This window comes from Triticum aestivum, chromosome 6D (assembly GCF_018294505.1).
Source record: "Triticum aestivum cultivar Chinese Spring chromosome 6D, IWGSC CS RefSeq v2.1, whole genome shotgun sequence".
Taxonomy (NCBI): domain Eukaryota; kingdom Viridiplantae; phylum Streptophyta; class Magnoliopsida; order Poales; family Poaceae; genus Triticum; species Triticum aestivum.
The window spans coordinates 418,184,968-418,205,200 of record NC_057811.1 but is presented as its reverse complement, the minus strand read 5'-3'; the positions used below and the strand labels follow the sequence as shown (position 1 = coordinate 418,205,200).

The window sequence follows — 20,233 nt, the reverse complement described above, 5'->3', positions numbered from 1 at the left end:
AACCGGTAATGCGTTGGATCAAGCGTGACCGTTTGAGAAGGCCAGGACCGAGGAACGCCGTGTCGGGGCGTGGAGCAGGACACGACGCGCGACGGCAGCGACGGTCAGCCTCGAAATCTCTACCAGATTCTGGGAACAACAGACCAAATCCCATAGGTGAAGCTTGGGGTTGGGGGCATAGCGTACATCGACAGTGTGGCAGAGACCATGGACTGCGTGCTGCAAAGTGTTTGGAAAATGGTGAGCGCACATTGTAATCGCCGTTGCCATTTTCTTGATCTTGTTTTCTTCAACCGTGTTTTGGAGTGGACTTCCTCTGTACTAGTGCTTATCGAGGACCATTATAAGTCGATCAAGAGCTTCTCCTTGCTTGCTTGTTCATGTCGCTGAGGAATACTAACAGTAACAAGGGTTAATTAGCAGTGACCCTTGGGGCGCCATGGCCGGCGGAGAAGAAGGGAAACCGAAACCGCTCGAGTTGACGCCGACATGGATCGTGGCGTCCATCTGCTCCGCCATCGTCATCATCTCCCTCGTCTTCGAGCGCTTGCTCCACCGCCTAGGCAAGGTATACACACATACCCCATACCCCATCCCATCGACGAAGCTTCTACGTACGTACGTCTTCTTTCTGAACCGTTTCTCTGTTAACTGTTGCGTTTGGGCACGCACGTTTGCAGAGGATGATGAGGAGCAGCAAGAAGCCGCTGTACGAGGTCCTCCTCAGGGTGAAGGAGGAACTCATGGTGCTGGGATTCATATCGCTGCTGCTCGCCGTGTTCCAGGGAGCCATGGGGAGGCTGTGCGTGCGACGGAGCGTCATGAGCCACATGCTGCCCTGCAAGCCGCCTGCGCCGGACGGCGTCGCCGAGACCGCGCACTTCGTTATGGGCGGGGCCAGGCGGCTTCTGGCCGCTGGAGCCGCCTCCGATGATCACTGCCTAAAAAAGGTAAACGTCGAACGTTCATATGAGCCGTATCAGCCGTATGAATCATGAGACATATTTTTTTCGGGATAAAGGGCATTTTTTTATTGATTCATAATGAAGCATGAGGGATACAATCATAATGGGTAACCCGCGGTCTTTGCATAACTAGAATGCATACAATCGACACCAGCACACGCGCGCGCAAAAGATAGCACCAGCAAAAAGCAACATCATACAAGACCGCTATGCTTAGGTGGATGGAGAAAAAAAACCCAAAACAATCAAACAAGCGATTGACGATATGCAACAATGACCATCAATGCCAACCAGCTCTTGACAACACAAGGACTACCAGCAAGATTCTTTGGAAGCAACGCCTTTCTGAAGGGAACGACACGCTAGTGCCGTCGTTGCCAGATCTAACCATCGAAGACTAGATCATAGGTTTTCACCCGAAAGATCAAGATCGAGCAAACTCCAAGCAATGCCCTCGTCAAGCTAACAATCTAAAGACGCCGTCATTGCTAGGTATAACCAACTAGGGTTAGACCTATGGTTTTCACCCGGTGCAAGTGGAGGGATAGGAGGCCATGGGGTGATGGCAGGGTGGTGAGTCCAGCGCCGCGAGGTTGGGGTGGTAGTTGGGGCCACGCAGGGAAAGAGAACGCCATACAACACAAGCTGCTCGCATGTTGCCATGCCACTGCATGCATCACCATCATGCAAGATCTTCCACTGAATCCCGCAATCCCGCCCCCACGAGCCCGATCTACACCATAGTAGGCCAGCATGAGCAACTGCACCACATGTTAGAGGCCCGTGCCACCTGCTAGAAAGGAGCTTGCGCGAACGCGCCCGGAGGCCGAACATCACCTAGGCCACACCTCAGAGTAGCCACGCCCACCACCACGGACCAGCCGAAGGCGCACCCTACTGCCATCATCCCCGGAGCCTGATGGGCTTCGCCAGCTGGTTCCTCTAGCAGCGATGAGATGAGAAAGGGGAGTTGCGGAAAAGTTGTGGCGCTACGGTAACCCCCCAAGTCGCAAGGAGGGCGACGCGGGTGTCAGTTTGAGTGACTTCCAAGACTGCCGGCTATACTATTAACCTTGCTCTTACGCGTGCCCATATGCTTCGATTTCTCTCGCTAGCTGCCTGGTTGCTAGTCGGCGGGAACAATTTTAAATCCAGTCTAGTTTTTATTTCTAAGGTTTTTTTGAAAGATCCAGCGTCGCTGGCATTCATTGATAATAGCAGAGAGCAACGGAAACAACAAGGTGGTGAAGGTCCTAGGACCAGGAGATCCGAAGATCAAAAGAAAAAGAAAAACATCAACCCTAATGGCTGCAACAAAACACTCCATACAATCCACATTAGACAACGCAGCTCCGACTCCGAAGATGAACCACAAAGAAACGAGGCAAGGTTGGCGTCACGAGGGATCACCGAACGAGCCACCTGACACGCGTCATCGTATACCAGCGGCCCCCCACCGCGGCTTCGACTTCACAACACCGGGCAGTCGAGGCATTCCCATGGACACCCCGGAGAAGAAGAGCCGACTACCACGAGCCGCGCCTCCGACGTTGCTCACCACCGTCGTCGTTGCCACAGAAGCCACCGTGCACGTCCAGTCATAGGAAGCACCAAAGGGATCAAATTCTTCAAGACGGCGCCCTAAAGAGGGGAACGGCGTTGAAGACGACGACACCGCCCGACCCTGTAGCAGGATCTGGGCTTTCACCCGAAGGACTTGATCCGGGAGTAGAGGCTGTGAAGATTCCCAACGACGCCTCCAAGGAGGATAGCGACGCCCACAGGCGTCGTCGTCGCCGGCCGGTCAGCACCGGCCAGGCTTTCACCCGGTGCAGCCACTCCCACGCAGCAGGCCGAGGTCGACCCGTACCTCCATTGGACCGCGCACCCTCCACACAACGAGCACGCCACTGCTGTTTAGGGCCACCCGCAAACCTCCTCGACGACGGGCCTGCAGAGACCAGATCGGGTCCTGCACCCCGCATCCAACCGCGGCAGAGCCACCCAGCTCCAACAAGCGGCAACCGGGCACCACCACCAGCCGGCAGTGCCCCTCCCGGGCCGCCAGCCATGGACCTCCGACCAGCAGCCGTCTCCTTCCGGCCCCCTGTACTCCAGAGCAGCAGAACGGGGCAGAGAAAACTACCCATCTTGCGGTGCCAAGGCCGGATCCGTGGCGTCCAGGCTTGCCCGCAGGGCCGCCGAGCGAAGACCACCGGCCCCTGCCCGCCAGATCTGCACCGGCGACCAACACGCCGCACCCATGGCCGCACTCCGCGCCCAGCCACACGCCTCCTCGCGCCCCGCCGCGCCCAGGCCGCGCCTCCACCCTGCTCGCAGGCCAGCACCACCGCTGCCTTGACCTCACGCCGCCGCGACGCCTCTGCCAACGGCCCGCCTCCTCACCAGATCCGGGCGCGAGGGCCCCGGATCCTCCGCCTCGCAGCCAGCCGCCAGACCACCTCCGCGAGGGAGGCGCACGCCAACCCCGCGCGCGACCTGGGGCCGCTGCCCCAGCCTTCCAGCGCCAGCCAACGCCATCCCGAGCGCCAACGTGCCCGAGCTCCCTCCAGGAGCGGCCGACCCACGCCGTACCATCTCCAGCGGAAAGGGGAAAAAAGGGCCCCGCCGCCGCCGAGCCGCAGGCTTTGCCCGGCGACTCCTGCCGGCGGCGGCGAGGGGCGGGGGCGCGGTGGTTGTGGCTTGCGGCGGCGGCTAGGTTTTGCTCCTGGCTGCCCGCGGGAGTGACCGAGGAGCGACCCGTCGGGAGCCTCCCCGGGTCTGCTTGCCTCTTTATTTCTAAGGTAGGAATTTGGTCTAGTTGATTAAACAAGTCTGTGTTTTTCTTTGTAACCGTGCACACAATAGCACAATTACAGGAGCGAACGAGCTGATTAAAAGATACCAATGGACTTGCAGTAGATCTTGCTATCTTAGGCTTATATCAGATTTGTTAATTTTAGCTTTGGACGTTGGAGTGAATTGTTGGAAAATGCTACATATACGTATTACTAGATGGTAAAAAAAAACTCCACATTTGTTGGTGTGATGTGGTACCCATGACGCCCTACTGGATCCGCCCATGCATGATATTCTACACCAGTGAGCTTAAAATGGCACTACCATGGGAGTCTGGTTCACCAACATGTAACCACAACTCTAAACAAAGCATGGTATATATGAGAATAGTTGAATGTTGATAAAGGCTTAGAAATATCCACTGCAAAAAGGCTTAGAAATATCGCAAAGACTTCAGAAAATTTCAGGAAATTTACCAACTACACAACACTCAACTTCTGCATTTATCCTAGGTATTTGGTATTTGATGGTTTTTCCATCTTTGACAGATTGGCCCTTATACATATATAAAGATTCATTTGATATTCCATATGTAGGGCAAAGTTCCGGTACTCTCTGTTGAAGCTATTCATCAGTTGCACATATTTATCTTCATCTTGGCGGTCACTCATTTTGTTCTCAGTGCTTCTACCATTATTCTAGGAATTATGCAGGTACTAAACCTGAAACTATATGTGTATTAACAAGTAATCTATCATGTTCTTCCTATTGATTTTTTTATCAATTATCATCTAGACGAGAAATTGGCATCACTGGGAGAGCAAGATTCATGCAAATGGTGATAATGGTATGATGCCGATAGTTTTAGAATTTGAATAATGATAACTTCAGAATTGTTTTTCTTAACATAAAGTTGTGTCCACTATTTTCTTATGAAATTTAGGATTCATTATGCAGCTCCTGAAATGATCAAGCATGTTCAAGAGTTCAAGTTTATTCAAGACCATTTTAAAGGTCACAGAAAACGGTGGAGGATATTTGGTTGGATGGTATACTTGTAGTATCAAAACATTATTAATATTTCATTTGTTCTTGATTATAGTTGGATTATAAACTAATTCACCATTTTTAGTGTTCATTCTTCAAACAATTCTATGGATCGGTCACTGAGGAAGACTACACAACAATGCGACTTGGTTTCGTCATGGTAACTAGGCATATATTATCATCAATGAACGTCACATATATGTTTCCATATCATTGGAACTAATTAACATTTTATTTGTTGTTCTTCTCACAGAAACACTGTAACCCAACATTCAATTTTTACAATTACATGATCAGAGCGTTGGAGGTTGATTTCAAGAAGGTTGTTGGTATTAGGTAAATTATCAATGCTATTATTACAAAATGAATGTCATGTTTTTTTTTCTGAAGCAGGAATTTTGATAATTTCATTTTTTGATTTAGATAATAACTACTTTGCATGTTGTTCTTATGTAGCTGGTACCTCTGGGCATTGCTCATGATATTCTTGTTGTTGAATGTGCAAGGTTTGTATCACCAATGGTTGCAAGTTATGGCCCATTCACAACCGTTGTTTATCGATTTTTCATATTTTTTGATTGTATTCACTACATAATATTATATTACTCATGCGACAATAACACTATTCTTTTGTCATAATTTTAGGTTTGTATGTCTACATTTGGATATCGTTGGTTCCATTCATTGTAAGTAAACATGAGACATAATGCAAATAGAAGAATGAGCATACATGAGATACACATATTTTTGATACATAATATTGCCAAGCCTTTTTTTGTGAAATTTATAATTATATATAATGAAGCAGGACTTCTCCAAAGTACGCCAACCTTTACAGTGAACATAATTGTTGTCTATAACAAGGATCATGCGTAAAGGAATAACTATAACATCGGTTGATTTTTTTGGTAGATGCTACTTTTGGTTGGAAGCAAGATGGAGCACATCATAACGGAATTGGCTTACGAGGTTGCACAAAAGCATACGGCGATTCAAGGAGATTTAGTAGTGGCTCCTTCAGATGATTTCTTTTGGTTCCATCGGCCAAAATTGGTCCTTTTGTTGATCCACGTTGTCCTATTCCAAAACGCATTTGAGATTGCACTATTCTTTTGGCTGTTGGTAAGAATAATATGCTAACCAGGCACCAAATCAAACTGACTTCTAGTTTTGAAGACAATAATAATATGATGAAATTGCATAGACTATAAGTTTCCGATCGATGTTGTTATCTTCAAAGTTAGTCCAATTCTTGTATATGTATATGTAGAACTAACTATTGCATTGCCAACCATGCAGGTGACATATGGATTTAAATCATGCATCATGGGAAATCGAGCATATGCTATATCTCGAGTTGTCATAAGGTATCATAGGAGTAACTAGTAAATCACAACATCTTGACATTTTAAGAAACTCATTATTTGTTTCCTTTCTTCAGTGTCATTAGCCAACTCGTTTGTTGTTACATCACCCTACCGCTTTATGCCATCGTCTCTCATGTGAGTTTATTTTCTAAACTAAGTGGATTGCCTGTTACCTTCTTTGAATATTTAGTGATTGCTCAACTTAGTTTGGTCTATGAGTAACTAATTCTTGGCTAACAAAAAATTATTTACTAGTACAATATTCTATATACAAATTGGTACATATAGGTGATCATATAACTTATTGTTTATCTAAATAGTTGTTTTTTCTGAATTGATGCCACCATGTAGGCATTTACTAGCATAACTTAACTAACTGCCCTCAATCTCTATGTTTACATTCTAATTCAATTTTCATAATGGTGAAGATGGGGAGTTCTTTCAGAAGAGTTATGTTTGACGAAAATGTGACTGAAGGCCTTGTCAACTGGGCTGAAAAAGCTAGGAGACGCACAAGAATCCCAAGTAAAACACCTGCAGACGTAGGCAACTCACAAGTTGACGAGGCAAGTGGTGTTGCAGTTCAAATAACAAATGCACATGCAGACTCATTGGTGCAGTAAAGGACTTCTAGGCTAATTGCATATTTTGTATATGTCCATTCTTGCAATACTACAATTTCTTTTACTTGTACAATGGAAATCTACAATTACATGACACATATGTTTGGATAATTGTGGTTCTTGATGTGTTTTGCACATTCACCTCTAACTTACTATAGATTAAAAATTACGTAATATATGGATCTACACATGTGAAAATGATAAGTTTTTAAAGATAAAAACAATTTAGTCTAGTCATAAATAATATTAGAGACCAACTGTGGATATTCCTATCGGAAATTCTACTTCTAGGTTTAATGTTGGCAGTTTTGAGAGCAAGACAACAAGGACTATACATCCCAAAGAACTTAGCAAGCAAGTTAACAAGAGTACCAAGAGCGAAGAATAACAACTAGCAAATAAGTAGGAGATGGGGGGGGGTGGGTAAAGAGAATGCAAACACTTTGTGATGCAAGAATATTTTTTCCCGTGGTTCAGATAGTTGGCAATATCCTAAGTCCTCATTGACGAAGGCTTCAAAATAAATGTTCTAGGAGTACAAGATCCCTTGTGTCATCCACCAAGCATGTCACGCACCAATTCATTCAATTGGCTATGTTGTGCGCCAGCCCAGAGATCATATCATCGGGCCCCATATTCAGTAAATAACTAGATACAAAACCAACATATATTATAGGTATATGACCAAGAAGCTCGAGTATTACAACAATAGCGAGGAAGTTGAAAAGTCGAACTTAGTACATCAGCCCTAGACATTATTTGTACATAAAAGGCCTCGATCAGAGTGGCAATAGAATAAGCGGAAGCATAACAGTAGCAGACTCAATACATACATGGATACTCTTGGAACACATCGTAGTCATCAAACTCAATGACATCCCCTCAAGCATAGGGATCGTATTCAGGGTCTGGGAAAATTGACAAGCCAAGTGAGTACATTGATGTACTCCCAAGTAGACAAACTTTGGCAAGAAAAATGCACATTCAAATGAAGGCAAAGCAAACAGTTCAACTAGAAATATCAAATCTGGAAAGAGCATTATATAATAAAACTGTATAGCCAACCAAAATGTGCGTCAGTACAACATCGCAGATTTGTGACATAAATCAGTGCAATAAGTAACTAGCATGTCGGGATCAACACAAGGTAAATGGGAAGCCGGGATCGACGTAAGTAAGCACCAAAACGAGCATCATTAGAAACTAAAGATTTGGGGAGGAGGGGAGGGGAATGTAAATAGTAAATAATATAACCTCTGAGACGAGTGTCGCGAGATAATAAATAATCAGTGGGATCACATAAACATTCTTTAGAAAGAGCCTCAAAAACGAGCATCGCGAGAGACTACAGAATCAACGAGATCAACATAACATAACTGGCAAGATGGGATCAACATAACATAACCGACAAGATGGGATCAACATAAAGCAAGAGTGGCGGTTCCACTACGTCCCGTACATAGTTTTCAGGAATATCACACCAATAGTCCAGACTTGGAATATACTCTAAAGAATAATTTACATCTCCTAAAAATTAAGATGAAGTGCAAGTATTTTGATCCAATGATGCTCATGTTCTAAAAACTGGAGTTGGCTGAGTAGCCTTTTTACTGTTTTGTAGATCTAGATTCCCCCCTTTTCTCCTTCCTCTTTGTAAAATACTATTTATTAATGAAAATTACTGTAGAACTATTATTCTATGGCGTGAGGTTAAAAAATACTTCTCGTACAACTTAGGGTTGGCATTTTTATTGATAAATTGAGTTTTTCGCCAAGTTTGGCTTAGACCGTAAGTGTCACTAATCCCGATCCCATCCATACCGCTGAAACGACTATTTCAAATAATGGGACCCCATAGAGGTTGTACACTGCACCCATGCGACAAAGTATCCTTTGAGAGGACACCTCGCCAAGATGGATCTCAAGACACACGCTTATATCACTTTACCGGCAAGGTCCTACCTTATGTTGAGAGAGATGACCCGAACCTCATGACCTTTCTCGTGATGTCAAATATCCCTCTCGGGATTCTATCAAATACTCACCTTGATGGGTCAAGTATCTCGACAAGCCAATTGATGATCATCCCTTCGATCAACAAATCATCACATTTGCTCTATAGGTAACATAAATATAAATCATGACTTGAGACCTTGTGATAAGGGGTAAATCCTGTAGTGGCCCGTGTTGGGGAACGTAGTATTTCAAAAAATTTCCAACGATCACGCAAGATCTATCTAGGAGAAGCATAGCAACGAGCGGGGAGAGTGTGTCCATGTACACTCGTAGACCGAAAGCGGAAGCATTAAGTAACACGGTTGATGTAGTCGAACGTCTTCGCGATTCAACCGATCAAGCACCGAACGCACGACACCTCCGCGATTTGCACACGTATAGCTCGATGACGTCCCTCGAACTCTTGATCCAGCTGAGGACGAGGGAGAGTTCTGTCAGCACGACGGCGTGGTGACGGTGATGATGAAGTTACTGGCGCAGGGCTTCGCCTGAGCACTGCAACGATATGACTGAGGTGTGTTTCTGTGGAGGAGGGCACCGCACACGGCTAAGAGAAACTTTGGTGTGTCTTTGGGGTGCCCCCTCCCACGTATATAAAGGGGGGAGGGAGGAGGAGGCCGGCCAAGGGGAGGAGGCGCGCCAAGGGGGGGCAATCCTACTCCAAGTAGGATTCAACCCCCCCTTTCCTAGTCCAACAAGGAGAAGGGGGAAGGTGAGGGAGGAGAGAAGGAAAGGGGGGCCGACCCCCTAGTCCAATTTGGTTTGGCCTAGGGGGCACGCGCCCTGCCTTGGCCTGCCTCCTCTCTTCCACCAATAGGCCCATGAGGCCCAATAACCCCCCGGGGGTTCCGGTAACCTCCCGGTACTACGGAAAATACCCGATACACCTTAGAACCATTCCGGTGTCCGAATATAGTCATCCAATATATCAATCTTTATGTCTCGACCATTTCGAGACTCCTTGTCATGTCTGTGATCTCATCTGGGACTCCCAACTACCTTCGGTACAACAAAACACATAAACTCATAATACCGATCGTCATCGAACGTTAAGCGTGCGGAACCTACGGGTTCGAGAACTATGTAGACATGACCGAGACTCATCTCCGGTCAATAACCAATAGCTGAACCTGGATGCTCATATTGGTTCCTACATATTCTACGAAGATCTTTATCGGTCAAACCACATAACAACATACGGTGTTCCCTTTGTCATCGATATGTTACTTGCCCGAGATTCGATTGTCGGTATCATCATACCTAGTTCAATCTCTGTCGTGGTGGGCGCATGGCAGATGCCATAGGATGGCTAAAGATAGGAGGTGGCTCGAGGGCACTGGTGGGCTCCAGAGGCTAGGTCGGCATGAGCGAGCGCGGGACGCAAGACATACCCAGGTTCGGGGCTCTCCGAAGAGATAACACCCATAGTCCTGCCGAGTGTGGTTTATACGTAACAGTACAGAGTTGCTCCTAGAGATTTATGGAGGAAGAAGGAGGTCGGGCCAAGGCTTAGGCTGCTCCCTCTCCTCGGGTATTGCTTTCTAGGCGTGTGTGAGTGGGTGGATGGGCGAGTGTGTTGCCTTCTTACTTGCCCGTATGCATGAGGGCTCCTGGGGGGTTTTATAGGTCAACCCCCCAGGGGTACAAGGGTAATGTTACAAGGTCGTAGGGCCGGGTCGTCAGTGTCCAGGAACCCGGTGCCGGGACCCGCCGGGTGCCAGGGCTCGCCGGGTTCGCCGGGCGTGGGCCCCATGCGCCTAGGGGGCATTGTGTGCCGTCTTGTCGATCGTCAGGGCGAGGCCGAGTCGAGTTGGCTACAGTGGCGTTCCGTCAGGTCGCCGCTTACTAGCGTCATGGGTGACGTCGGGCGCACTGTTGCCATGCCAGCCCTGGTCAGCGAGTAGGTGGGGGCACTGTTGCCTCGTCCGGCTGACCAAAGGCATGGGCGGGGCACTGTGGCTTCGGTCATCAGTTGGCGGAGACTCGTCCCATCGTACGGCTGGGATGGGACGGCCGCTGACCCTTGGCTGGGTTTGGAGAGCATGCTAAGGGTGGTGCTGGCTTGTTGGAGAAGTCTTGAGCTTGGTTGTTGCGGCCGAGTCGAGGATTCCGGCCGGGTTGGAGATCCTGCCGGGTCATAGGGCTTGGCCGGGTCGAGCGACCCGGCCAAGGGCGAGCCGGATCGAGGGGCGATGCTGGCCCCGTTGTTTTTGAAAAGGATCCGGGTTCCATTGCCTGCCTGGGGTTCATCCCCCCGACAGTAGTCCCGAAAGCTGTGAAGGTCCGCCGTCTTCAGAAGGGAGGGCCTTCGCAGTTTCCCCCCTTACAGCGGTGGATTTGGTGACTGCCGGGTCCGGCAACACCCACTGTGTGCCGGCTTCCGGAAGTCGGATCGCAGCATCCCGCTGGTGGAGGGAAACCGAGGAGTTCGACGAATCTTGGGCGACTTTTCGGGCTTCGCGCGGCCGCCACGTGGCACCCAAGAGCCGAAGGGGCCTGACAGGCCACGCGCGCGACGGGACGGGGCGGCGGCCTGGGGCCCGCCGCCGCGCACCATCGGCCCACGAGTGCGGATTTATTGCGGCGTCTGCGGGTCGGTTGCCATTCTCGATGTAGTTATTGCGTGCGTACGTGCGCACTTATTGCGGGGAAGTGGAAGGGGCGAGCGCAAACTGTCGGAGTAATGGGCCACGGGTAGCCCAACCCGAGTCCCTGAGCCTTTCAGGACATTGGGCCGGCTGCGCCCCACCAACATCCAGAATGAAGCGCCGCCTTCTGGTGACCGGCTGGCTCAAGTGGCCGGCTGCCAGAAGACGGCCAAGCTCCAGAAGGTGGCACCAAGACGGGCCGACTCCTAGCAGGCGGCCTCGAGAGAGGCCGGCTCCTAGCAGGCGGCCCACGACGCCCTCAAAGTCTGCGCCCCCATTAAAAAGACAAGACAGGATGTGGCTACAGTGTAGCCCATCTCCCCCTTATCCAGGGCAAGGCGCGACCACAGTGCCCCGTACCGTCGGAGATCTCCGCACGACGCGGCACTATTGCCACTCCACCTTTGACGTAACTCCTGTCAGGCGGAGCCCTGTTCCCACGATGGCCCGTCGGTACGGCCTGCAGGCGGCGGGTCCTACCAGGCAGTGAGAGCCCGGGAGACGGCGGAAGCCTGACCAGTCGGACCCGAGGGAGGCTGGCCTCTAGCAGGCGTCCCTCTCCTCCCTCGGGGTGCGTGCGCCATTAACCAGATGAGACACGTGTGGCTACAGTGATCTCCCACCAGGCGGTGGGACTGTAGCCACGCTCCCCTGACCAAGTACGCATCATTAGCATTACGGCTACAGTAACCATCAGCAGGCAAGACCCGCGAGCGGCGGGAGCGGCCTGTCGGCTCCGTACCAGACCAGCCGGCAGGGCCCACCAGGCAGCGGGCCCCAGCAGCCGGCGGAGAAGCCGGCGACCAGAGACACTGACGGCCGGGTCCTACACCCGGCCAGATTACCCTTGTACCCCTGGGGGTAGGCCTATATAAACCCCCCAGGGCACCCATGCAAAGGGTTCCCAACCTGATAGACCTAGACTCATACCTAGAGGAGGGAGAGAGCTAGCCTGCCTTCTTCTACCTCTAGCATACAGCTCGAGGAGCACCATTGTACCCACTAGTGCCTTAGTGATCATGCGGAGACCCCGCAGAGCAGGACTAGGGGTGTTATCTCCTAGGAGGGCCCCGAACCTGGGTAAAGTACGCCGGCGTTCGTGTCTACGCCTTATCCCGCTTCTGACGTTCTACTTGCTCCCACCATGACAAGTCATCCTTTGGCATATGTCGCACCCAACCCCCGACATTTGGCGCCCACCGTGGGGCGAGGTGCACCATCGTCCGAAGACCTGTTCTGGACGGGAACCTTGTTCCTTCCTAGCAAGCGCAGCCAGCCCGGCACGCCAGACAGCGTCTGCGCCAATGCGCTGCACGACGCGGAGGTCGTCTGCATGGCGAGCTGCCTCGCCGATCTTGTTGGCGAGATTCGCCTCACCGACGAGCCCGTATCTGACGCGGGCACAGAAGGCCCTGAGAGCCGCCTCGTCAGCCTCCTCGATCAGCTCCATGTCGCCAGCGATCTTGCTGTGGACTTGGAGTCGGTTGGTTCCACCGACCCGATGCTTGTCGACTCCGACACGGCGTCGCTTGACGCGTTCCCCACCAACGTGGTGGTCTACGACGAACCGCTTCCTCGCGCGGACAGCGGCGGCAGCACCGTCACGGACGTGCTCGTCATCAGCCACGGCGAGCACTCCGGCGGAGGTGGCCAGGATCCGCTGCAGGCGGCGTTGCAAAAACTGGCCGCGCCCATACCCGAAGACGCCGACGCCGAGACGCTGGAGGTGCGCCGCATCCAGCTCGTCAAAAGCGCCAACAGGCTGGCCAGCATGAGACGCCTTTCGGAGGCCTACCAGCGTGAGATGGACCGCGCCATTGGCAGCACGCCGGCTCCTGGTGGGCCTAGCCGCATTGGCACGATCCAGCAGCGCGGCCAGCCATTGCCAGCATGTTCGGGGCAGATCGCCCCATCTACGCCACGCCCGCGAAGAACATACGAGCGGCCCAGGCAGCAGCTGACGAGCTAGACAAGCTCGAGGGCGACGAGTGTCGCCACATGACGGAGCGCGTCCAGCAGCTCCTTGACGCGGCTACGGAGCAGCAAGAAGCTAGCTGCCACACTGAGGCGCCCAACCGGCGAAACGACGACCCGCCTCCTCGCCGAGATCAAGGCGCGACATCTCGGACGCCGACTGGTGGCGTCCGCGATAGAAGAGACAAGGAGGCAAAATAATTCGACTCCCCTCGAGTCACCATGTATACCAAAGAGGTGGCAAAAGAAGCACAAGAAGACGGCGTCGATCTGCTGGAAGAGGGCCGGCTGTTGGCACTCAGCTGGTCCACCATCTACCAGCAGAATCTACACCGATACTACAACCGGAAGGTCAAGCCAAGATCCTTCCAAGAGAGAGACCTTGTGCTCCGGCTGATCTAGCGAACAGCTGGCCAGCACAAGCTCTCGGCACCTTGGGAAGGCCCCTTCATCATCAGCAAAGTTTTGGGCAACGACTCCTATTACCTGATCGATGCTCAGAAGCCCAGAGCACGCAAGAGAGACGACTCCGGTAAGGAGACAGAGTGGCCATGGAACACAAACCTCCTTCGAAGATTTTATAGTTGATGCAGTATGTACCATGCTACCTTTTGTATTGAAGTACGAAGACTCCGGGTCCCTCGAGAGGAGCTCGGGGGCTACCCTCTTTTATCTATATGATAAGTATTATGCCTATGAGTGTGTTACTTCATTATTCCGCCTGGCACCGGGTTCGACCAGTCGGCCCGGGGGCTCGCCGCCTTGTACTATGTGGTGCTTCCTGCAGCCGGACAAGTAGTGTGTTGGCACCTAAGCCTTCTCCTGCCAGAAGCCGCAGCTCGCAGAGCGACTGTTCGGTGGGCAGGAGTTAAAGGCAGAAAGGGTGTCCGCACGAAAAATGGCTAGGGACCCAAAGCATGCACATAGTTCAAGCCGGCTCCTCGCCTCATCGACCGGCTGCCGAGCAGCCGGCCGGCCGGATTCTACTTAACTTGCTAATACTCTAGTCGGCTAAGTACTTGCCCTCCTGACAGTGGCTAAGTACTTGACCCAGCCATAGTCCGCAGAGCGGCTGTTTGGCTGGCAAAACGGCAACCAAGGGAGGGCGGCAAAGGAAAAAAGCCAAGGAGCAGAAAGCAAGAAAAGACAGAACTCGGCAGAAATATTTACATATCAAAAGGCCCTTGGCCAGCATTCAACAGAGTTTGAAATACACTCCGTGGGTGGAATTGTGCAAATTTAACAAAGTTTGTCGAGACTAGTAAAGCAGGAAAAATAAAGATAAGACGGTGGCCTAGGGAGCAGCAGAGGGGTCCGGATGGTTGGCGGAGTTGGTGGTGCCGGTTGGTGGAGTGGACGGCTGGTCAGTCTCCGCTTGGTCGCCTCCAGCAGCAGTCGGCGCACTCGAGCACGACTCGTTGTTCGAGGCGCGGTCAAGCTGAGGCTAGCCGCCCGCTCCAACCTCTGGCGCATCTTCTCCGCCTTCCTCGTCCTCCTCGTCTTCTCCCTCGTCGCTGGAGTCGATCATCTCGGCCGAGTCATCGTCGTCCTCCGGGTTCAGCCCGAACCACTCTGGTGGCACCTCGGCACCATTCTCGGCCTGCTCAGGAACGAAGATGCTGGTGTTGGTGTACTCGGCGATCGCCGCAGCCCGCCTGACAAGATCGCGCTCCACCACCACCAGCTCCTCTTGGGCCTCCTGACGGAACATGGTCAACTGGGCTAGATTTAGCCTAGGGTACCATGCCTTGACAAACTCCAAGGCCCTGCGTGCTCCAGCCCGGGCCGAGGAACCCTTCCAAGCCTCAAGACGGCCGGCCGCCACCTCCAGCCAGTCGGCAGTCCGACTGGGAGTGGGCAGAGCCGGCATGTCTAGCCACAGGGCGGAGATTGCCTGGGCTCCGACACGTTGAAGACGGCGCAGCATCCGATGAGCCGGCCGAAGATGGGCCTGGATGCTGAGAAGCTGTTCGCTAAGGGTCCGAGGGGCATTGGCAGTGATCTGCGCACCTTCCGCCCTCCGCTCTTCACGATGAGCCTCAATGGCCTGGTTGGCAGCGCCAGAGTGACCAGGGAAGAAGTCTGCTCAAACAGAAAGCAAAAGAGCCAGGAGTCAGAGGCTAGAAGCCGGCCCGATCAGCAGCCGGCGGCCCAAAGAAAGAAAAAAGAAGGAAGCTTACCGTCAACCATGTCTTCAATCTTGCCGAAGCCGACAGTCAGCAATGCCTCCTTGTCGGTCCAGGCAGAGCGTTCGGTCTCAAACTCAGCAAGGAGACTGGACTCTTTCGCCTCCGCCTCCTTCTGTGCCTTCTGGAGAAGCTCCGCCTGCTCCGTCAGTTGCTTGACCAGCCGATCACGCTGCTGGGCCAGCTCGCTCTGCCTCCTTGGCGCGCAACGCGGTGTTGGCTTCGCCCAGCTGCTGCTGCAAAGTAGCGTTGGCCTCTGCAAGGAACAGAGAAAGAAAAAGATGTTAACAATCAGCAAAGAAGAAGTACAGTCGCCGGGGAGATCCGGCCCGACTGCTGAGCAGTCGGCCCGAATCTCGGGGACTACAGCCCGCGGGTGCGCCAGCGCGCCCCCGCAGAGAAAGAAGACGAAGACTTACTCCAGCTTTCTGACAAGTCGGCGGTCCGCTGGTCCAGCTCTCGGACGTTGGAGTTGAAGGTGGCCGCGCGAAGGTTATGATAATCCTACAGTGAAGATACCAGACAAAGTTAGCACTCGGAGCCTGCCAATTAAAGTTTCGAGCCGCGTGCTCAACAGCCGGTCCGAAACTCGGGGTCTACACCCAGTGGGTGCGCTGGCGCGCCCCCACAGAGAAATACAAGAGCCAAAGACAAAGAAGTAAGAAACATACCCGGATGGCCGCTCGCGAATCCAAGAATGCCTTGTTGCATGCTTGAGAGCGTCGGCCTCAGCTCGGAGTTTGGCCTAGACGTCAAGAATCGCCTGGTTCAAGGCTCCCGTCCCGCCTCCACGCACCCAGTCAGCGGGCGCGGCGCTGGTCGCCTCGGCATTTGGGATTGAGGAACTCGCGGCGCAGCCCTCCAGCGGTCGTGGCGCCGACGTCGCCTTCGCAAGACGACGACGCGTTGGTGTGCGGACCTCAGGGGTCGGGCCCGTCACCACCTCGTTTCCGGCTGGTGGCACCGGCGGGGTGGCCGGCTGTTTGTCTCGCGCCCCTCCAGATGGCGGTGGCGGGGGCACGGCCACGTCCAGCATGACGACATCGCCGCCTTCCCTCTCCATGATCGGGTGCTCATCGCCGGCTCCCCCAGTCGGCGCCGCGAACTCTGGTGAAGGCGGCGCGGAGTTCAAGGGAACGACGAATAGCGGCTCCTGGTGGCGAGCGGCTTCTTCAAGCCGCTTCTTCACGGCGGCATCAGCCTCGGCCTCTGCCAGCTTCTTCAGCGCGGCGGCCTCCGCCTTCTCCAGGTGGGTGGCCTCCTGCGCCTCGCGCGCTTCACGCGCGTTTCGTTCTTGCGCCTCCCGGAGGTCGGCCGCAGGATCGATTCTCCGGGTGGTGGTGGAGGTCTCCGCCGACCCAATGACGGAGGCGGCGGCCGACTTCTCAAGTGAGAGCGGAGCCCTAAGTCAAGAAAAACGAAGAGAAAAAGCTCAGACGGAGCCAACAAGAAAGGAATGCACAAGAAAAAGATACTTATGCCGACACCATGGGAGGCGCCTTCGGGAGCTTCTGAAACTTGGCCGCCTTCGCGGCGGCCTCCTTCCGCCTGGTCGCAGCGGTCGGATTCTTGGCCTTCTTTGGTGCGCTGCCAAACAAGACGACGCCCTGTTTACGCTTACGCGTGCCACCTCGAGCAGTCGGCTCGGCGGAGGGGCCCACGTCCGCCTTGCCGGCGCCTTGCACAGGGCGCGGCTCATCCTCTTCATCATCATCATCGGGCCAGGTCTCAATGCCGCCTCCTTCTTCGGAGCCGCCTGCTCCGTCACTGCCGCCTAAGGCGTTGTCCTCCAGGGCGGCCGCCCCCAAGTCGGGGTCTGCTACCTCTTGAGCACTGCATTGGTTTTCCCTTGAAGAGGAAAGGGTGATGCAGTAAAGTAGCGTAAGTATTTCCCTTAGTTTTTGAGAACCAAGGTATCAATCCAGTAGGAGATCACACACAAGTCCCGCGCACCTACACAAACAAATAAGAACCTCGCACCCAACACGAAAAAGGGGTTTTCAATCCCTTCACGGTCACTTACGAGAGTGAGATCTGATAGATATGATAAGATAATATTTTTGGTATTTTTATGATAAAGATGCAAAGTAAAATAAACGGCAATAAAAATAGCTAAGTGTTGGAAGATTAATATGATGGAGAATAGACCCGGGGGCCATAGTTTTCACCAGTGGCTTCTCTCAAGAGCATAAGTATTACGGTGGGTGAACAAATTACTGTCGAGCAATTGATAGAATTGAGCATAGTTATGAGAATATCTAGGTATGATCATGTATATAGGCATCACGTCCGTAACAAGTAGACCACAACGATTCTGCATCTACTACTATTACTCCACACATCGACCGCTATCCAGCATGCATCTAGAGTATTAAGTTCATAAGAACGGAGTAACGCTTTAAGCAAGATGACATGATGTAGAGGGATAAACTCATGCAATATGATATAAACCCCATCTTGTTATCCTCGATGGCAACAATACAATACGTGCCTTGCTGCCCCTGCTGTCACTGGGAAAGGACACCGCAAGATTGAACCCAAAGCTAAGCACTTCTCCCATTGCAAGAAAGATCAATCTAGTAGGCCAAACCAAACTGACAATTCGAAGAGACTTGCAAAGATAACCAATCATACATAAAAGAATTCAGAGAAGATTCAAATATTGTTCATAGATAATCTTGATCATAAACCCACAATTCATCGGTCTCGACAAACACACCACAAAGAAGAGTTACATCAAATAGATCTCCAAGAGAATCGAGGAGAACTTTGTATTGAGATCCAAAGAGAGAGAGAAGAAGCCATCTAGCTAATAACTATGGACCTGAAGGTCTGAGGTAAACTACTCACACATCATCGGAGAGGCTATGGTGTTGATGTAGAAGCCCTCCGTGATCAATGCCCCCTCCGGCAGGACGCCGGAAAAGGCCCCAAGATGGGATCTCACGGTACAGAAGGTTGCGGCGGTGGAACTAGGTTTTCGTGATGCTCCTGATGGTTTGGGGGTACGTAGGTATATATAGGAGGAAAGAAGTACGTCGGTGGAGCAACGCGGGCCCCACGAGGGTGGAGGGCGCGCCTGGGGGAGGCACGCCCCCTGCCTCGTGCTCTCCATGTTGATTGCTTTACGTAGACTCCAAGTCCTCTGGATCACGTTTGTTCCGAAAATCACGTTCCCGAAGGTTTCATTCCGTTTGGACTCGTTTGATATTCCTTTTCTTCGAAACCCTAAAATAGGCAAAAAAACAGCAATACTGGGTCGAGCCTCCGGTTAATAGGTAGTCCCAAAAATAATATAAAAGTGGATAATAAAGCCCAATAATGTCCAAAACAGTAGATAATATAGCATGGAGCAATCAAAATTATAGATACGTTGGAGACGTATCAAGCATCCCCAAGCTTAATTCCTGCTCGTCCTCGAGTAGGTAAATGATAAAAACAAATTTTTTTGATGCGGAGTGCTACTTGGCATAATTTTAATGTAATTCTTCTTAATTCTGGTATGAATATTCAGATCCGAAAGATTCAAGGTAAAAGTTTATATTGACATAAAAATAATAATACTTCAAGCATACTAACTAAGCAATTATGTCCTCTCAAAATAACATGGCCAAAGAAAGTTTATCCCTACAAAATCATATAGTTTATTCATGCTCCATTTTCGTTACACAAGAATGCTCTCATCATGCACAACCCCGATGACAAGCCAAGAAATTGTTTCATACTTTAGTAATCTCAAACCTATAAAATTCCACGCAATATATGAGCGCGAGCCATGGATATAGCACTATGGGTGGAATAGAATATGATGATGGGGGTTATGTGGAGAAGACAAAAAAGGAGAAAGTCTCACATCAACGAGGCTAATCAATGGGCTATGGAGATGCCCATCAATTGATATTAATGCAAGGAGTAGGGATTGCCATGCAACGGATGCACTAGAGCTGTAAATGTATGAAAGCTCAACAAAAGAAACTAAGTGGCTATGCATCCAACTTGCTTGCTCACGAAGACCTAGGGAACTTGAGGAGGCCCATTGTTGGAATATACAAGCCAAGTTCTATAATGAAAATTTCCCACTAGTATATGAAAGTGACAAAACAAAAGACTCTCTATCATGAAGATTATGGTGCTACTTTGAAGCACAGGTGTGGCAAAGGATAGTAGCATTGTACCTTTTTTTATTTGGCCTTTTTTGGCCTTTCCCTCTTTTTTTAGGACAATGCTCTATGAATGATGTTCATCACACTTCTATTTACTTACAACTCAAGAATTACAACTCGATACTAGAACAAAGTATGACTCTAATGCCTCCGGCAGTGTACTGGGTTATGCAATGAACCAAGAGTGACATGTATGAAGGAATTATGAACGGTGGCTTTGCCACAAATACTATGTCAACTACATGATCATGCTAAGCAATATGACAATGATGAATGTGTCATGATAAACGGAATGGTGGAAAGTTGCATGGCAATATATCTCGGAATGGCTATGGAAATGCCATAATAGGTAGGTATGGTGGCTGTTTTGAGGAAGATATAAGGAGGTTTATGTGTGAAAGAGCGTATCATATCACGTGGTTTGGATGCACCGGCGAAGTTTGCA

At 51.1% G+C, this 20,233-nt stretch overlaps 1 protein-coding gene across 2 annotated transcripts; it reads left to right on the top strand.

Annotated features, from left to right (window-relative positions):
• The first annotated feature begins 385 nt into the window (after positions 1 to 385).
• LOC123141818 (MLO-like protein 1) lies at positions 386 to 6,873 on the top strand. 2 transcript variants are annotated; one of them, XM_044560887.1, is made up of 14 exons: positions 386 to 568; positions 681 to 950; positions 4,361 to 4,477; positions 4,560 to 4,611; positions 4,722 to 4,813; positions 4,897 to 4,971; positions 5,065 to 5,147; positions 5,268 to 5,317; positions 5,457 to 5,497; positions 5,620 to 5,631; positions 5,724 to 5,933; positions 6,111 to 6,178; positions 6,253 to 6,313; positions 6,607 to 6,873. In XM_044560887.1, the coding sequence occupies exons 1-14, from the start codon at positions 440 to 442 to the stop codon at positions 6,799 to 6,801; spliced, it is 1,455 nt and encodes a 484-aa protein (XP_044416822.1). In that variant the 5' UTR covers positions 386 to 439; the 3' UTR covers positions 6,802 to 6,873. The 2 variants fall into 2 exon arrangements, with proteins under 2 accessions (XP_044416822.1, XP_044416823.1); XM_044560888.1 differs by lacking the exon at positions 5,620 to 5,631 and having other exon boundaries at positions 429 to 568.
• Positions 6,874 to 20,233: the final 13,360 nt, after the last annotated feature.